General features: G+C 44.1%; 1 protein-coding gene across 9 annotated transcripts in view; it reads right to left on the bottom strand.

The window, feature by feature from the left end:
• CHD7 (chromodomain helicase DNA binding protein 7) overlaps positions 1 to 15,246 on the bottom strand; it is a 616,542-nt gene that overhangs the window by 239,305 nt on the left and 361,991 nt on the right. For all 9 annotated transcript variants that reach the window (XM_033933452.1, XM_033933447.1, XM_033933448.1 and 6 more), the window contains one exon: positions 10,613 to 10,696. In XM_033933452.1, coding sequence (XP_033789343.1) covers positions 10,613 to 10,696 — 84 coding nt within the window. The remainder of the gene's footprint in view (positions 1 to 10,612; positions 10,697 to 15,246) is intronic.

The raw sequence follows: 15,246 nt of genomic DNA on the forward strand, positions 1-15,246 counted from the left end.
TATATGAAAAATGAATGGAAAAAATGCAATTAGTACAGGGGATGGGATCTAAGGCAGAGCTTGGGTGAGACTAGGGAGGTCTGTGGTTGGGGTACTCAGTTGATATTTGTTAGACTTAGGGGGATAAGTTGATGGGTCAAGACGCCTTGACAAGGTGCCCTATACCACACACCCAAGATAGTGAGCTCCCCAACTTAGATTTGCATCCGTGGTGATCAACATCCACTGAGGAGGAACCAGAAGGACCTCTCTCAAAAAGGTCACTAGACTGCCATCAGGCCAGACTAATCCTTGCCCAGGGCATAAGCAGGAGCAAACAATGAAGTACCGAGAGGCTGGTGACCACCAGAATAATAGGGCCCACTGTAGAAAGCACATGGCACTGCCTCCAGAGTTGTAACCATGGAGCCCAGAAGCTGCAAATAAATTTTGTCTCTGAGATAGCAAAAAAGGTGGTTTATACACAACTTTCATTTTGCAGAACAAATTTTAGCATTTGATCCTCATCAGTCAGGTTTCTGCCCTCACTATAGTACAGAAACCATTCTTACTGCAGTACTCAGTGAGGTCCTTTCATATTTGGATCAAGAGTAGATCACTCTTGCAGTATCTCTAGATTTAACAGTGGCTTTCAACCTAATTAATCACTCTCTTCTATTATCTCATCTGTCTTCCTGGGTATATCAGGAACCTTGATTCTTGGCTTGGTTCTCTTCTTTTCTAATAAATCAGTCATAAGAACATAAGCAATGCCTCTGCTGGGTCAGACCTGAGATTCATCATGCCCAGCAGTCCGCTCACGCGGCGGCCCAACAGGTCCAGGACCTGTGCAGAAATCCTCTATTTATACCCTTCTATCCTCTTTTCCAGCAGGAAACTGCCCAATCCTTTCTTAAATCCCAGTACCGTACTCTGCCCTATTACATTCTCTGGAAGTGCATTCCAGGTGTCCACCACACGTTGGGTAAAGAAGAACTTCCTAGCATTTGTTTTGAATCTGTCCCCTTTCAACTTTTCCAGATGCCCTCTTGTTCTTTTATTTTTTGAAAGTGTGAAGAATCTGTCCCTCTCTGCAGTCTTTTACAGTTTCCACTTTACTTGAGAAATCTACTACCAAACATCTGAACTATGATGTACCTCAAGGATCAATCTTATCACCATCTCTATTCAATCTTTTTCTAAATCCTTTGGCACTACTAATTCAAGAGGTTGGAATATCATTTCATATATCCATAGATGATTTTCTGCTTTTTTATACTGATTTTCACAATCTTGACATTACACCACTTCAGAACTGTCTAATTTGTCTATATCAGGGGTAGGCAATTCTGGTCTTCGAGAGCCACAGGAAGGTCAGGTTTTCAGGGTATCCACAATAAATATGCATGAGATAGATTTGCATCTCAAAGAGGCAGTGCATGCAAATCCATGTCAAATTGCATTGAGGGATGGGGGTGCTGCACAAGGGGATGGGAGGGAGGGATGGATAAGCTGCTGCACAGGGAGATAGGAGGGATGGATGAATGGAAAGCTGCTGCACAGAGGGATGGAAGGGAGGGATGGATAAGCTGCTGCACAGAGGTAGAGAGAAAGAATTATTGGACATGGGTTGGAAGAGATGAAAGGAGAGATACAATAGAGGCATAATGAGGTGAGGGAGAAATTCTGCATATGGTGGAGGAGAGGGAGACATGCATGGAGAAGAGAGGAAGAAGTGTTGGACATAGGGTAGAGGGAAGGAGAGATAGAGCCCTGGCCTCAGAATCCCCACATTGATACGAACCAGAAATCACCTTTTCAAGAAAAACCCCCAAAAAGTCAACCACGATTCTCTAAAGCCCTTGCCCCCTGCCAACCTTCCCAACGCTGCCTCTGACTCTCTCACCCCAGTCCTGACACTTTATTGCAATGCCAGATCCGCATGCAACAAGACCCAAATCTTGAAGGACCTTCTTGACGATCTCGACCCTGGATTCCTGTGCATCACGGAATCATGGATCGCCAAAGACGATCTATTTACACAAAACAAACTCCTCCCCCACGGTTACCAAGGTCTCTTCTCTCCCAGATCCAATTGAAAAGGAGGCGGACTGGCACTCCTCTATAAATCTTTCTTTGATGTCCAGCTCCTCGAGAAGGGCAGTCACGCCTCTCTAGAATATATGCTTGCCTCATTCAACGATGAACTCTGCACTCACCCACTGGGTATCCTGTTACTATACCGCCCACCTACTCCTTGGATCAACTCCTCCAATCTCGTCTTTGAGGCCATAACAAACGCCTTCCTTAAATTTCAAAGACTACTGATCGTTGGTGATATTAATCTCCACCTTGACGATACCATCATCAAGGACACGATTGAATTTAACAACTTCCTTACCTCTCTAGGTTTCCCCCCACCTGCCTCTTCTCCAACCCATGAAAAGGGGCACACACTAGACTTCACCAATTTCCTTGATCTTACCACTTTCAAAACTTCAACCGACGACACTCGCTGGGAATAAGTCCCTTGGTCTGACCACTTCTTAGGGGCTACCTGTCTCCCAATCCTAAGCCTACAGATTCTGAATCCAATTGGCACAACTGGATCTCCCTCTCCGAATCTACCACTCCCTTGCTCCAATATCACATGATGCACCGGGAGGCTCGCATTCACCATAAGAGAAGGCCTGGAGCAGGAGGAACTGAGCACCCCTCCTGCTCCCAACTTTTCAAAGGTGCGGGGATGGGGGTGTACCAGGGGATGAGTCGGTTCGGGGGAATGTCAGCGGGGGGGGGGGGGGGTTCCGATGGCTGGAGGGAATTGGCAGCCCTCCTGCCATTAGTTTGTTGGCGGTCAGCGGGCGGGCGGGTCATCTGGTGGCAGGAGAGAGTTGGCAACCCTCCTGCCATATCTAAGTTTGGGGGGGTTCGGTGGGGGGTGCCGATGGCAGGAGGGAGTGGGAATCCCTCCTGCCGTTTGTTTGTGGAGGGAGGAGGAAGGAGCACTGATGGCAGGGGGGAGTCAGCATCCCTCCTGCCATTCTTTTTTAGAGTGGTGGGGGGAGGAAGGGAGCCCTGACAGTAGTGAAGCCCTGACAGCAGTGACAGCTTCTCCTGTAACTACTGTCAGGGCTCTGCCCCAACTCAATCGTCCATTGAGCAATTGAGTCGGGGAGTTTGCATGCAAAAGATTTGCATTTCTTTGCAAATAATTTGCATGCAAACTTAATAGTGAATCAATCGCTGCTGGAAAATTGGCCAGAGAATTGGCCAACAGCGATTGAGTCGCTATTGTTAGTGAATCTAGGCCTAAATACACTTTTTGATAGATGCGTCAAATATAAAAAACATAATGCAAACATTACGAAAACTTGTGGTATAAAAATTGCATGTAAAAGACAAAAAAAGTTACCTAATGCCCCCACTCAGGCATAGGCAATCCAAAAAGACAGATAACACCAATAGAGCAAAGAACTCCAGAACCAACACCCCTTTTTACACACAAAAATGGCAACATGCACATTTAAACTCATCCTAGTCCTACTACTGCTCTCCCTACTCATAGAGAAATGGAAAACTGCAGGATACCACACACATTCTATACCCAATCCTCACAACACACAGACTGGTTCAACCCAACAGGAAAGTCCAAACCCCCAGAACCCTGACACCTTGTCCATCATCCAACTACGAAAACATTCTCACAATCTGGGGAAAAAGACCCCCAACAAAACCTAAGACAAGACCACAAAAACTTCAAACACCTTCCAGTACACTAATCAATACACTAACTACTCACCCTCTCATAAAATTCACATCAATAGCATGCGCATTTATGAATATACGATCTATCAACCCAAAGACAGAACTAATCAAAGACTGGCTGATCAAAGATAATCTAGGTTGCCTCTTCCTAGCCGAAACCTGGCTCACTTCTGACTCAGACCCTAGCATTACTGAATTCTGCCCAAACGGATACAAACTAAAGCTAGTATGTAGAGAAAAGAGAAGAGGAGGAGGTCTAGCAATCATTGTAAAAAACAACTTCAACATTAAAGTCCTAGCCATGCACTCCACCCCCCATCTAGACCTTCTAGCCTGCCAACTTTCTGACAACACTCTCACAGGAACTCTGAACTGCCTTCCCTGCTATGTCACACCAGGAAAATGGAACACCTCTAAACAAGAACTCGAAGAATTTATCCTCCAGCATTCCCTCTCCTCCACACATAACCTGATCCTAGGAGACATCAATCTCCACTTAGAAGACCACACCTCCAAACAAGTAGCGGACATTCTTTCATACCTCAACATCCTATCTTACCAGATACTCAATCCCGAACCCAAGCATGAAAAGGGCCATCAACTTGATATAGCCGCTTACACTTCCCCCAACCTTAACACACAAAACATCCACATCACCAACGGCTCATGGCATCCCACCTTATGGTCTGACCATTACAAGTACACCTTCACAATTAACTGGGTGCAGAATAACAACAAACCCACGCCACACACAACAAGCTTCAAGTCCAGAAAGAAAATCGAACCTACCACATTCTGGGACACAGTAGACCCAGAAATAGACTTAAACAATCCCAAAGGATTCATAAACACCTGGTGCTCCACAAGTGAATCCGCTTTAAACAAATTAGCACCACTAAAAACAAAAAATAAAATATGCAGACCATCAGACAAATGGTTTGACGCCGAACTCCTACACCTAAAAAGACAATGCAGACAATTAGAAAGGACATGGAAAAAACAGAAACAAGACCACACCAAAACAGAATGGAGACACCAAATCAAACAATACAAAATCAAACTGAAGGAAAAAAGAACAGACTACTACTCCAAACTCATTGGCACCGATAAACCGGACACAAAAAAACTTTTCAACCTTGTCAGAAATCTCATTGATACCAAACCCCACCTCGCCACCCTAGGAAACCAAACTCCAACAGCCTCCCAACTAGCGGACCATTTCAAACACAAAATCATCACAATCAGATCCACATTCAACAACTCTCGAAACATCTTAGAAGAGATACTAACAAAACCCACAAAAGACGAAGCCACCTCAGCAGATAGGATCTGGACCGACTTCCCAACAACACAATGGTCAGACCTAGACCGGCTGTACAAAAAATACAGCAAATCTTCATGTGATTTGAACAATTGTCCTCCTTATCTACTATCTACAGCGTCCACTAAATTCACAGCTGGTCTCACGCTATGGCTGCAAACCACCCTAAGGGAAGGTCAGTTCCCTCCGGAACTTGGCGAAATCATAATTACTCCCATACTAAAAGACCCCAAAGGCCCAATAGACAGCCCAACAAATTATAGACCAATCGCTTCTATACCTCTATACGTCAAACTCATAGAGGGTCTAGTAGCACAATATCTTGCCAATTACCTAGAAGACCACCACATCCTACACCCTACTCAATCCGGATTCAGAACCAATCACAGTACTGAAACACTTCTGGTTTCCCTACTAGACATAACCCGTCAGCACCTCAGCAAAGGAAATAAGTTACTAATCATCCAACTTGATCTTTCAGCAGCATTCGACTTAGTTGACCATTCCATACTACTCCAGATACTAGATGCCATAGGAATATCAGGTAATGTTCTCAACTGGTTCCAAGGATTCCTCAAAACAAGATCATACAGAGTCAAGTCAAATGATCTTCTATCCGACTCATGGTCAAACCCCTGCGGAGTTCCACAAGGATCCCCTCTATCGCCCATACTTTTCAACATCTTCATAGCATCCCTAGGCACGGCCCTAAATGCCCTAAACATTACATCCTTCAGCTACGCGGATGATATAACCATCCTCCTCCCCTTCGACATCCAAGACCCCACCTCCAACGGATGCCTGAAAACAACATTGGAAACTGTAGAAAAATGGATGACGAACCACAAGTTAAAACTGAATGCGGAGAAAACCAAATTCCTATTACTAGAGAAGGAACAAAAACCATCCCTAACAGAACTAGATGTAAACACAATCAAATATCCAATACAGAATACTCTCAAAATTCTGGGATACACCTAGACAGAAGCTGCACAATGCAAACACAAATACACAAAACCATAAAAAAAGCATTCTTCACCATGTGAAACCTAAGAAAAATAAGATAATTCTTTTCCAAAGAACACTTCAAGATCATTGTACAATCCCTCATACTCAGCTCCTTAGATTACTGCAACAGCCTCTACCTACCTTGCCCAAATACTATGATAAAACAACTACAGACCGTTCAGAACACAGCTATCAGACTCATCTACTCGCTCAGCAAATTCGACCACGTCACACCCGCCTATGTAGACTCTCACTGGCTTCCGATAAAAGCAAGAACTCAATTCAAACTCTACTGCTTACTTTTCAAAGTAACCCATGGTATGGCCCCCAATTACCTGAACAACCGTCTTTGCCACTACCGACTACCCAGATCAAGAAGAACTCAGAATCTTTTCACCTTCCCCCCTCATAATGGTACCCGACGTAAGAAACTTTACGACAGCCTTCTAGCAACTCAGGCAGCGAAAATTGACCCCACCATCACCAAACTGATGATCAAAACAACAGACATCAAAGCGTTTCAGAAAGAAATCAAAACATTTATTTTCAAAAAACACGTCCTTACTTAATATTCCCCTCCCCAATCGCACATGCACTCTCCCCAGCAAATAACAAACTAGTCATCCCCTTGAACCTCATTTACCAAAAATATCCAAACTCCTAAATAAGCATCTCCCTTAGGAATCCATTTAACCTTCTCCTAAATAAGCATCTCCCTTAGGTATCCACTTAACTGATTCCTTCAAAGTTAGGTACCTTTCTTCAGTTGCCTATATTGTTTTCCCCACTGAACCTTGCAACTACTTGAACTCTGTCAAGTTATTCTATCGATAAATCCAGATATCTTATACTTGCATTTCAATACCACAACCTGTAATTTACTTAAATCGTTGTAATGTAATTCTCTCGGTAATGTCCTGATCTCTTTTAATTGTAATCTGCTTAGAACCGCAAGGCACAGGCGGAATAGAAATCACAAATGTAATGTAAATGTGTGCGTGAAAGGTATAATGCATGTGTCAAATATAAGAATTGCAATGTGAACATAGTGTGAACCTATGTGATAAGAATCACCAGTAAAAAACAAGAGATTATCTGGGAACAAAAAATGTGAATATGAGAGGCAGACAGACTTCAAAAAACGCTGTGATTGATAAATAGGGTTGCAAACTAATAAGTAATGAGCAAATAATAAAGTTGTGAAAACACAAACAAAAAAACTATTTGGTCACAAAAGAAAACAAAGAGTAATGTGGGCAGCCCAAAGATCTATAAAAGCGCAAACTAGGAGACACCAAAACATTAATGACTGACTAAATGAAAAGGAAAAAGAAAAAAAAGCCATGGTGTACACAAGTGAGAACAAAAGATATAAAATCCTGAAAAACTGATAAAGAAAAAGGACCCTGATAAGCACTAAGGCATCCAATCTAAGGGCTAGATTCACTAAGCAAACTGATCGTGTACCGATTGGTTTGCGATCCAATTTTACTCCGGCCCGATTCACTTACCTCTCTGCTGATCCAATTCCAATCCGCGCATGCAACTGAGGGGAACGGCATGCAAAGTAGGCAGGGACGTGATTCGCTAAACAAATCTCACAAACCAACTGGGCTGGCCGATCAACACAAGAAGCTACTGCTGGGGACCAGTCGCAAATGTCCTTTCTCACTCTCCAGCTCCATTGCCGCCCAATCTCGCTGCCTTTACTCTACAGAAGCCCTGGGGCCAGATTATGGGGGAGAGCAGTGGCTGTTGGCCGCATTCCTTTTAGTTTAGGGATTGTTTAGCTCCTCTCACCGCCCTGCTCTCTGTCCATCTCCTACCTTTCAGCCCTGACTTTCAGCCTCGCCGCCCCGACTCTCCTCTTGCCACCCTGCTCTCTGCTCTGAATCCAAATTCCCCTTGCTCTCTGCCACCCAGACTGATCTCTGCTGCCCAAACTCTCCTGCTCTCAGTGCAAGCCTGCGTGTTTAAAGCGGGGCTGCACTACACAGTGCACTGCAGGGAAGGTGGCAGAGAGCAGGAGAGTCAGGGCCAGTGAGTTAGCCTTTTAAAGAGGGTGCATATCATCTACAGGGAAAGTAGATGGTCTGTGCATGCATCAGGATTGCACACTAGCAATCCGTGTGGACGGAGGGACATTCCTTCGATCGCCCTCATTTTAATTTTATTGTTTTGGGAATTGATCGGGCCTGTATGGATCGGGCATGGAGAGTCAGGTAAGTGAATCTAGCCCTAAGTAGTTAATGAGCCAATTAAGGGTCTTAACAAGCGATAATTGGTACTTAGGCGTCCGAAGGACGTAGATGCAGCCACAATTTCATGGATACCCATGTTTAAAACTCGCACCTAACTCAATAGGCCTGGGTTTGGATAGGGCGTGGTTTGGGCAATGACTCAATTTGGGCATTCTTTGATTCATTTACATAACACTGAGCGAGCTAGGGCATCCATATCATGCCTATATTGTAGGCGACTGAAAACCAGATCTACTTTTGAGCTTAGTTTGGACTTCAAATAGGTCTGAGTTCTATGGACGGAACTTAGGCATAGTTTGGACGTCCTTAATGCGATCTGCGAAATAGCTCTCTGGGTTTTAATTTTTGCTTTAAGCTGCTCAAAATACATTTAATAAGGCACCACATAAACTGAGCACATCAAAACAGATATATTGCATGCAAAACCTATTTTGTGGACAAATAGCAATGTTATTTGCTAATTAGAGGAAAAGATCCATTAACTGAAGTACAGCACATGAAAAACATAGCTTTAGTTTTCTTGCTACCCTTTTTTCTGACTAAACAGTGCTCCAATCAGCTCATTCTTGAAAGCAAAGAAAGCACATGACAAAAATATATAGACTGCATACATAACTTCATTTGCAAAGCTTAAAACCAGAAAAAAAAACCAGATACAGACCTTATGGCTTCTACTTCATTGCAAATGGAGGTTTGCAGCTGCACAATGGTGACCTCATTGTAAGATCATCAAGGTGCACTTTTACAAGGTAGAATGCCACAATTAAAATATGTGCTGGGGAGCTGGTTGGGATTTGAACTTATGACCTCTGGAATTGGAGCACAGGGCTTTTATTTATTGAGCTATAGCAGCTTCCAGGCAGGTGTCTCTAATTGCCCTGTGATATGACAGCACAGGGATTCCAAGGTATGTTTCCTGTAGAATTTTCAGTCCATTCGATTCAAGGCCCTCCTTAACATATAACGCTATGTCTCCACCAATTCAATCCATCCTATCACGGTGATATAATTTGTATCCTGGTATGATAGTGTTCCATTGGTTATCTTCATTCCACCATGTCTCAGAGATGCCTATTATATCTTTTCATTTAGAGAAATATATTCTAACTCTCCCATCTTGTTTCTTTGGCTTCTGGCATTTGCATTCAAACATCTCAAACAATGTTTATTGTATCTGTCACTGGCAGAAGTCAAATTTCTCTACCTTCACTTGCTGGTAGGAAGGGATAACATCTATTGGATCAGAACAGTAGAGCAGATGCTAACAGACTTTTACCTCCAAGCAAAATAGCCTCCATAAACATGGACTACAACTAATTAAAACTGACATTAAAAGCCACAGTGCTTTTACAGTGGCTGGCTTTGCACCACTCTCAGAGTGGCAGCTGATGTCATAACTCCTCAGAGAGACTAATTCCTGAGGAACTTATTTTCCTGCTAAAAGTTTCTATTGAAAGCATTTATTTGGAGCACTCTATTTTCCATATAAACTACTGCGCAAAATCAGGGCAGGAGTGATGTCCTAGTCATGGCAGCCATTTTGAAAGCAGTTGGGATAGGCAAAAATAACTGGGAACAGCTCCTGTCCTAACTATACCCCTAGACCTTCAAGGATTGTATGATAGGCTTGGTGAAGCCTATGGAGGAGGGGGGGGGGGTAACTCTTATCCAAGTGAGAGGGAGGGGAACAAAGCACATATTTTTGGCTTTCACTTAAACACATGGTCATGTTCAGCCCCAAAACATGGATAAAAATTAAAGTAACGTTTTGGCAGAAACCAAAATCTTGCAAAAAAAAAAAAAAAAGGATTCTGGGTTAGTTTCAGTGCTGAAACCGAAATTCAATTGGCCTCTAATTAGCTGAAGCATTTCATTTTCACAAAAATTTCATTGGGCTATGAAGCCTGTTTGCTTGATCATCAATATCTCTCAGCATTTAAAGGATATAATCAAGAGGTTTAAAGGAAACTTTTAAAACCTGTCAAATACTAACCCCAGAAGAGTTAAGAAAGATTATAGCTATGGTCAGGTTACTGGAAATGAGATCAATGTTTTTAGAACACCACCTTACACAATGACATAACGTAGCCTATAGCTAAGATTTACTATGACTTTGTCTGCTCATACAAAACACAAACCTTGCTTGAAATCAGCAGGTGGATTCTCTTTGCTCTTCATTTCATCATTTTGCACATCTTCTCATAGATTTTTTCCTCATGAATGACGAATCACTAACATTTAAAAGAAAAAAAATAGCTGTGCACTTTTTCCTTACCTCACCATTATCATCAGTGCTCTGAGCAACATCCAGAATTCGATCAACTTCCACATAATCAGGATTAAAGAGCTCATCTTCAATCTGTTGGGGGAGGGGCAATTAAAAATAAAGAGCTGTAAACAACACCTGATCTTTTATTCCCTCTTCCCTGATAGGGTTTATATTCAGCATAAAGAGGTTATGTACTTACCCTGGTAAGCTCTTTTCCAGTAGATAGGTGAGACATTCTAGACAATAGGGTTATTTCCCCCATACTCGCATGCTCTGCAGAAGAAATCCGGATTTTTCACTCTGCCTCTGTAGTACTTCACTAAACAGTTTAGCGCCCTCTACAGTCAGTACCCATGCACCGACAGGCAACTATGTGAAGCAGAGGCACCTGTAATAACAGGCTACACAAAGTGTTCTGCTGAAAGTAAGGAAACAATACCATTAACCGCCAACACAGGCTCCAAAGGAGTGCAGCACAACTCCCCAAGAAAAGAAACATATAAATAAATTCTTCCCAGCCCATAAGGGCTGAGAGGCCTCTAAGGAGCAGCTTGGAGAATCATAAGCAGACTGAAACATCCACTCTGCAAAATTTGGAAACGTGGGGAGAAAAGACAATGTTGCTGCCCCACAAATCTCCTCAGGAGAAACAGATCCAGCTTTGGACCATGAAGAAGCCACACTCCTGGTAGAAAGCACCTTGCTGGAAACAGGGGAATGTTTCCTAGAAAGAATGTAGATTGACAAAATGCCTATACGGATCCATATGGATATCATGGCCCTAGAAGCGCTTAATCGAATGAGTCAGCACAAACAGATGGCCAGAGGAAAAATTCATGAATGACCTCCCATCCATGTAGGAGAACCCTGCGCACGTCCAGAGACTACAACAGGCGGTCCCGAGTCGAGGAACCTGTCGGCAGAAAGACAAGCAAACACACTGCCCGCTCAATATGAAAAGCCGAAACAGCCTAGAGCAGGGGTGCCCACACTTTTTTGGCTTGCGAGGTACTTTTAAAATGACCAAATCAAAATGATCTACCAACAATAAAAAAAATCATTTATATTCGGGGGGTTTTTCAAAGAGGTCAAGGCAGATGACTTTAAAATTTGCAATGTCACCTCAGTAACAACTACCGTGTTTCCCCGATGGTAAGACACTGTCTTATTTTTTTTGGAAGGCCAAAATATGCTCTAGGGCTTATTTTCGGGGGGATGCCTTATTTACCCTTTCATGTCCCCTCTGTATCTCTATCCTTATTCAGTAGGTCCTGCTTACCCTTTCTCTTCTTTGTGTCACTATCTCCATTTTCAGCTTTCCCCCCTTTTCCTTTGTTACTGCACCCTGTAGCTAGAATCTTTCCACCCTCCCTCCACTCCGGCCCAGCCCAGTATGAAATATTTCCTTTTGTTTCCCTCCCCTCTCTCTCTTCTGCTCCCTCACCCACGAGTCCTGCATCTGGCCCTCTCCCTTCTACCTGCACCTGGCAACACCCCCCTGCTCCGCGGCTCTCTTCAGCAACTTGTCAGCAGCGGTGATCAAGACAAGCTGTCGACATCGAGGCCTTCCCTCTACGAGTCCCGCCTTTGTGGAAAAAGGAAGTTGAAACAAGCGGGACTCGCAGAGGGTAGGCCCCGACGTCAGAAGCTTGTGTCGATCGCTGCTGCTGAGTTGCCGAAGAGAGCCGCGGAGCAGGGGATGTGGCCGGAAGCAGGTAGAAGGGAGAGGGAGATAGGAAGGCTGTAGATCTCTGGAGCATGACACCGACCCCGGCCAGGATGATTTCTTTTTCAGGCGTGCATCTTACAAGTCCGGCGTCGCGGCGGGAAATAGCCATGCTGAGCAGTGAGCTCAGCACTACACAGATGAAAGCCTTGCTTGCTGATTGGTCCGGCGGCACGGCCGCCGGACCAATCAGCAAGCAAGGCTTTCATCTGTGTACGTGCTGAGCTCACTGCTCAGCATGGCTATTTCCCGCCGCGACGCCGGACTTGTAAGTTGCATGCCTGCGTGACACACTACCGGAGCCACGGCAAAGGTGGAAAAGAGCCGCATGCGGCTCTGGAGCCGCGGGTTGCCGACCCCCGCGGTAGACGGAGGGACCACACGGAGTCATCCACCGTACCACCCGATTCGGGTAAGCGCAGGTATCGGTGGGTGGCTTATTTGCGGGGGGGGGTGCCTTATTTTACAATTTTTTCTAAAAAGGGGGGGCTGTCTTATTTGATGGCCCTGCCTTATCATCGGGGAAACACGGTATACAAAAATAGACAAATATACCCCCTCCCTTTTTACTAAACCGCAATAGCGGTTTTTAGCGCAGGGAGCTGCGCTGAATGCCCTACCCTGCTCTCGACACTCATAGGCTCCTTGCGCTAAAATCCGCTACTGCGGTTTAGTAAAAGGGGGCCATACTGCAAAATATAGACAGCAGACATAAATTTTCAAAACGGACACATTTTGATCACTAAATTGAAAATAAAATTTCATATTTCCTACCTTTGTTATCTGCTGATTTCATGAGTCTCTGGTTGCACTTAATTCTTCTGGACTGTGCATCCAATATTTCTTTCCGTCTTTCTGCCTCCTGCATGCTTTGTCTCCTCCAGACCTCATTTCATTCCCCAACCAACATCTGTGTCCTTCCACGAGTCCAACTTTTTCTTCCTCTCTCCCTGCCCCCTCCCCTTTCTTTCATTCTGTCTCCCTGCCCCTTTCTTTCTTTCATTTTCTCTGTCTTTCTGTCTCCTTGCCCCTTTCTTACTTTCTTTCTCTCTCTGTCTTTCTTTCTGTCTCCCTGTCTTTTCTGTCTCCCTGTTCTGTCTCCCTGTCTGCCTCACTGTTCTGCCTCCCTGTTCTGCCTCCATGTCTTTTCTGTCTCCCTGTCTTTCTTTCTTTCTCCCCAAGCAACTGCTGGGGCTGTCATTTGAGAACAGGCCCCAAAGCTACCGCCGACTTCTGGGAACACCACCGACTTCTGGGCCCCCAAGCTATCGCAGATGCCGCCATTGCCGAGTTTTTCATTTTCCGACACTACAACAGGCCAGCAGCCTTCTCCCTAACGTAAATTCTGATGTTGGAGAGGAAGTTCCGGGCCAGCCAGGCAGCGATTAGCTGGCCCGGAACTTCCTCTCTGACGTCAGAAACAATGCAACACCACAACACCACAAAAACAGTAATACATGTCCTCTAATATTGCGCAAAATATAAAGACAGTAGATGTAAATTTGAAAAAACTGATTCATAACAATCACCACTTTACAAATTAACAAATAAAAATAAAACAACTAATGAGAAATAAGAAAATACTATTTTATTGGACTAATCCCCAGAAGCTCGGTCCCCATCCCCACAAACCACCTGATTCCATCCACACAAGCCTTGAATTGTTTTATATTGAACTTATTATATTAAAGTATAAAAAGAAACAATATTCTGTACAATTGTCAATTTATAAATCAGCGTCTTCTCCCCACTCTCTCTTCCCCATTTCCCTTCAGCGTCCTCAGCCCACTCTCTCTCCACTTTCCTTCAGCGCACGCACATAAAAACAAGCAAGTAATTTTATATCATTTTCATTCTTTTCATTCATAGAAATTAAGGTCTAAATAATGCCAGTCACATAACAAAAATTATTTTACAAAAATAATTCCCTGCACAGTCAAGCCTGCAAGGATTACTAGATGTCTTTTAGCAGCTCCCCTCCCTCCCTCCCCCTTACCTCCGTGGCCAAGTCAAAATGATCTACCAACAATAAAATTTTAAAAATACAAAGCAGACTGTACGCAGAGAAAATGTTAATTATCATTTATATTCCGCGGGTTTTCAAAAAGGTCAAGGCAGATGACTTTATGCAATGTCACCTCAGTAACAACTATACAAAAATAGACAAATATACCCCCTCCCTTTTTACTAAACCGCGATGGCGTTTTTTAGTGCAGGGAGCTGCACTGAATGCCCCACACCGCTCTTGACGCTCATAGGCTCCCTGCACTAAAAACCGCTATTGCAGTTTAGTAAAAGGGGGCCATAGTACAAAATATAGACAGCATATATAAATTCTCAAAACGGACACATTTTGATTACTAAATTGAAAATAAAATCATTTTTCCTACCTTTGTTTGGTAATTTCATCAGTCTCTGGTTGCACTTTATTCTTCTGACTGTGCATCCAATATTTATTCCCTTCTTTCAGCCACCTGTATGCTTCCTCTCCTCCAGACCTCATTCCCTCCTCCAACTTTTTCTTTGTTTCATCCTGCCCCCTTCTTTCTTTCTCTCTCCATGCCCCCTTTCTTTCTGTATGTCTGTCTTTCTCTCTCTCTCTCTCTCCGTGCCCTATTTCTTTCTTTTAACCTGCCTCCTTCTTTCTTTCTCTCGCTCCATACCCCATTTTTTTCTTTCTTTCTTTGTTTCACCCTGCCCCCTTTCTTTCTTTCTGGCTCCCTGTCCCCCCACCCCCTTTCTTTCTTTCTCCCTTTCTCCCTGCCCTCCCCCATGCCACCGCCATTGGGAAACATGCTGCTGCCACTGCGGAAAGGCTGCCACTGGCCATTGGGAACAGGCCGGCGCCGAGTTCGCCCTGCTTCTCTTCCCCGCGAGGCCGACCAACTCTCGCTGCCAGACATCAATTCTAACG

The sequence above is a fragment of the Geotrypetes seraphini genome, chromosome 2, assembly GCF_902459505.1.
Source record: "Geotrypetes seraphini chromosome 2, aGeoSer1.1, whole genome shotgun sequence".
Lineage (NCBI taxonomy): Eukaryota > Metazoa > Chordata > Amphibia > Gymnophiona > Dermophiidae > Geotrypetes > Geotrypetes seraphini.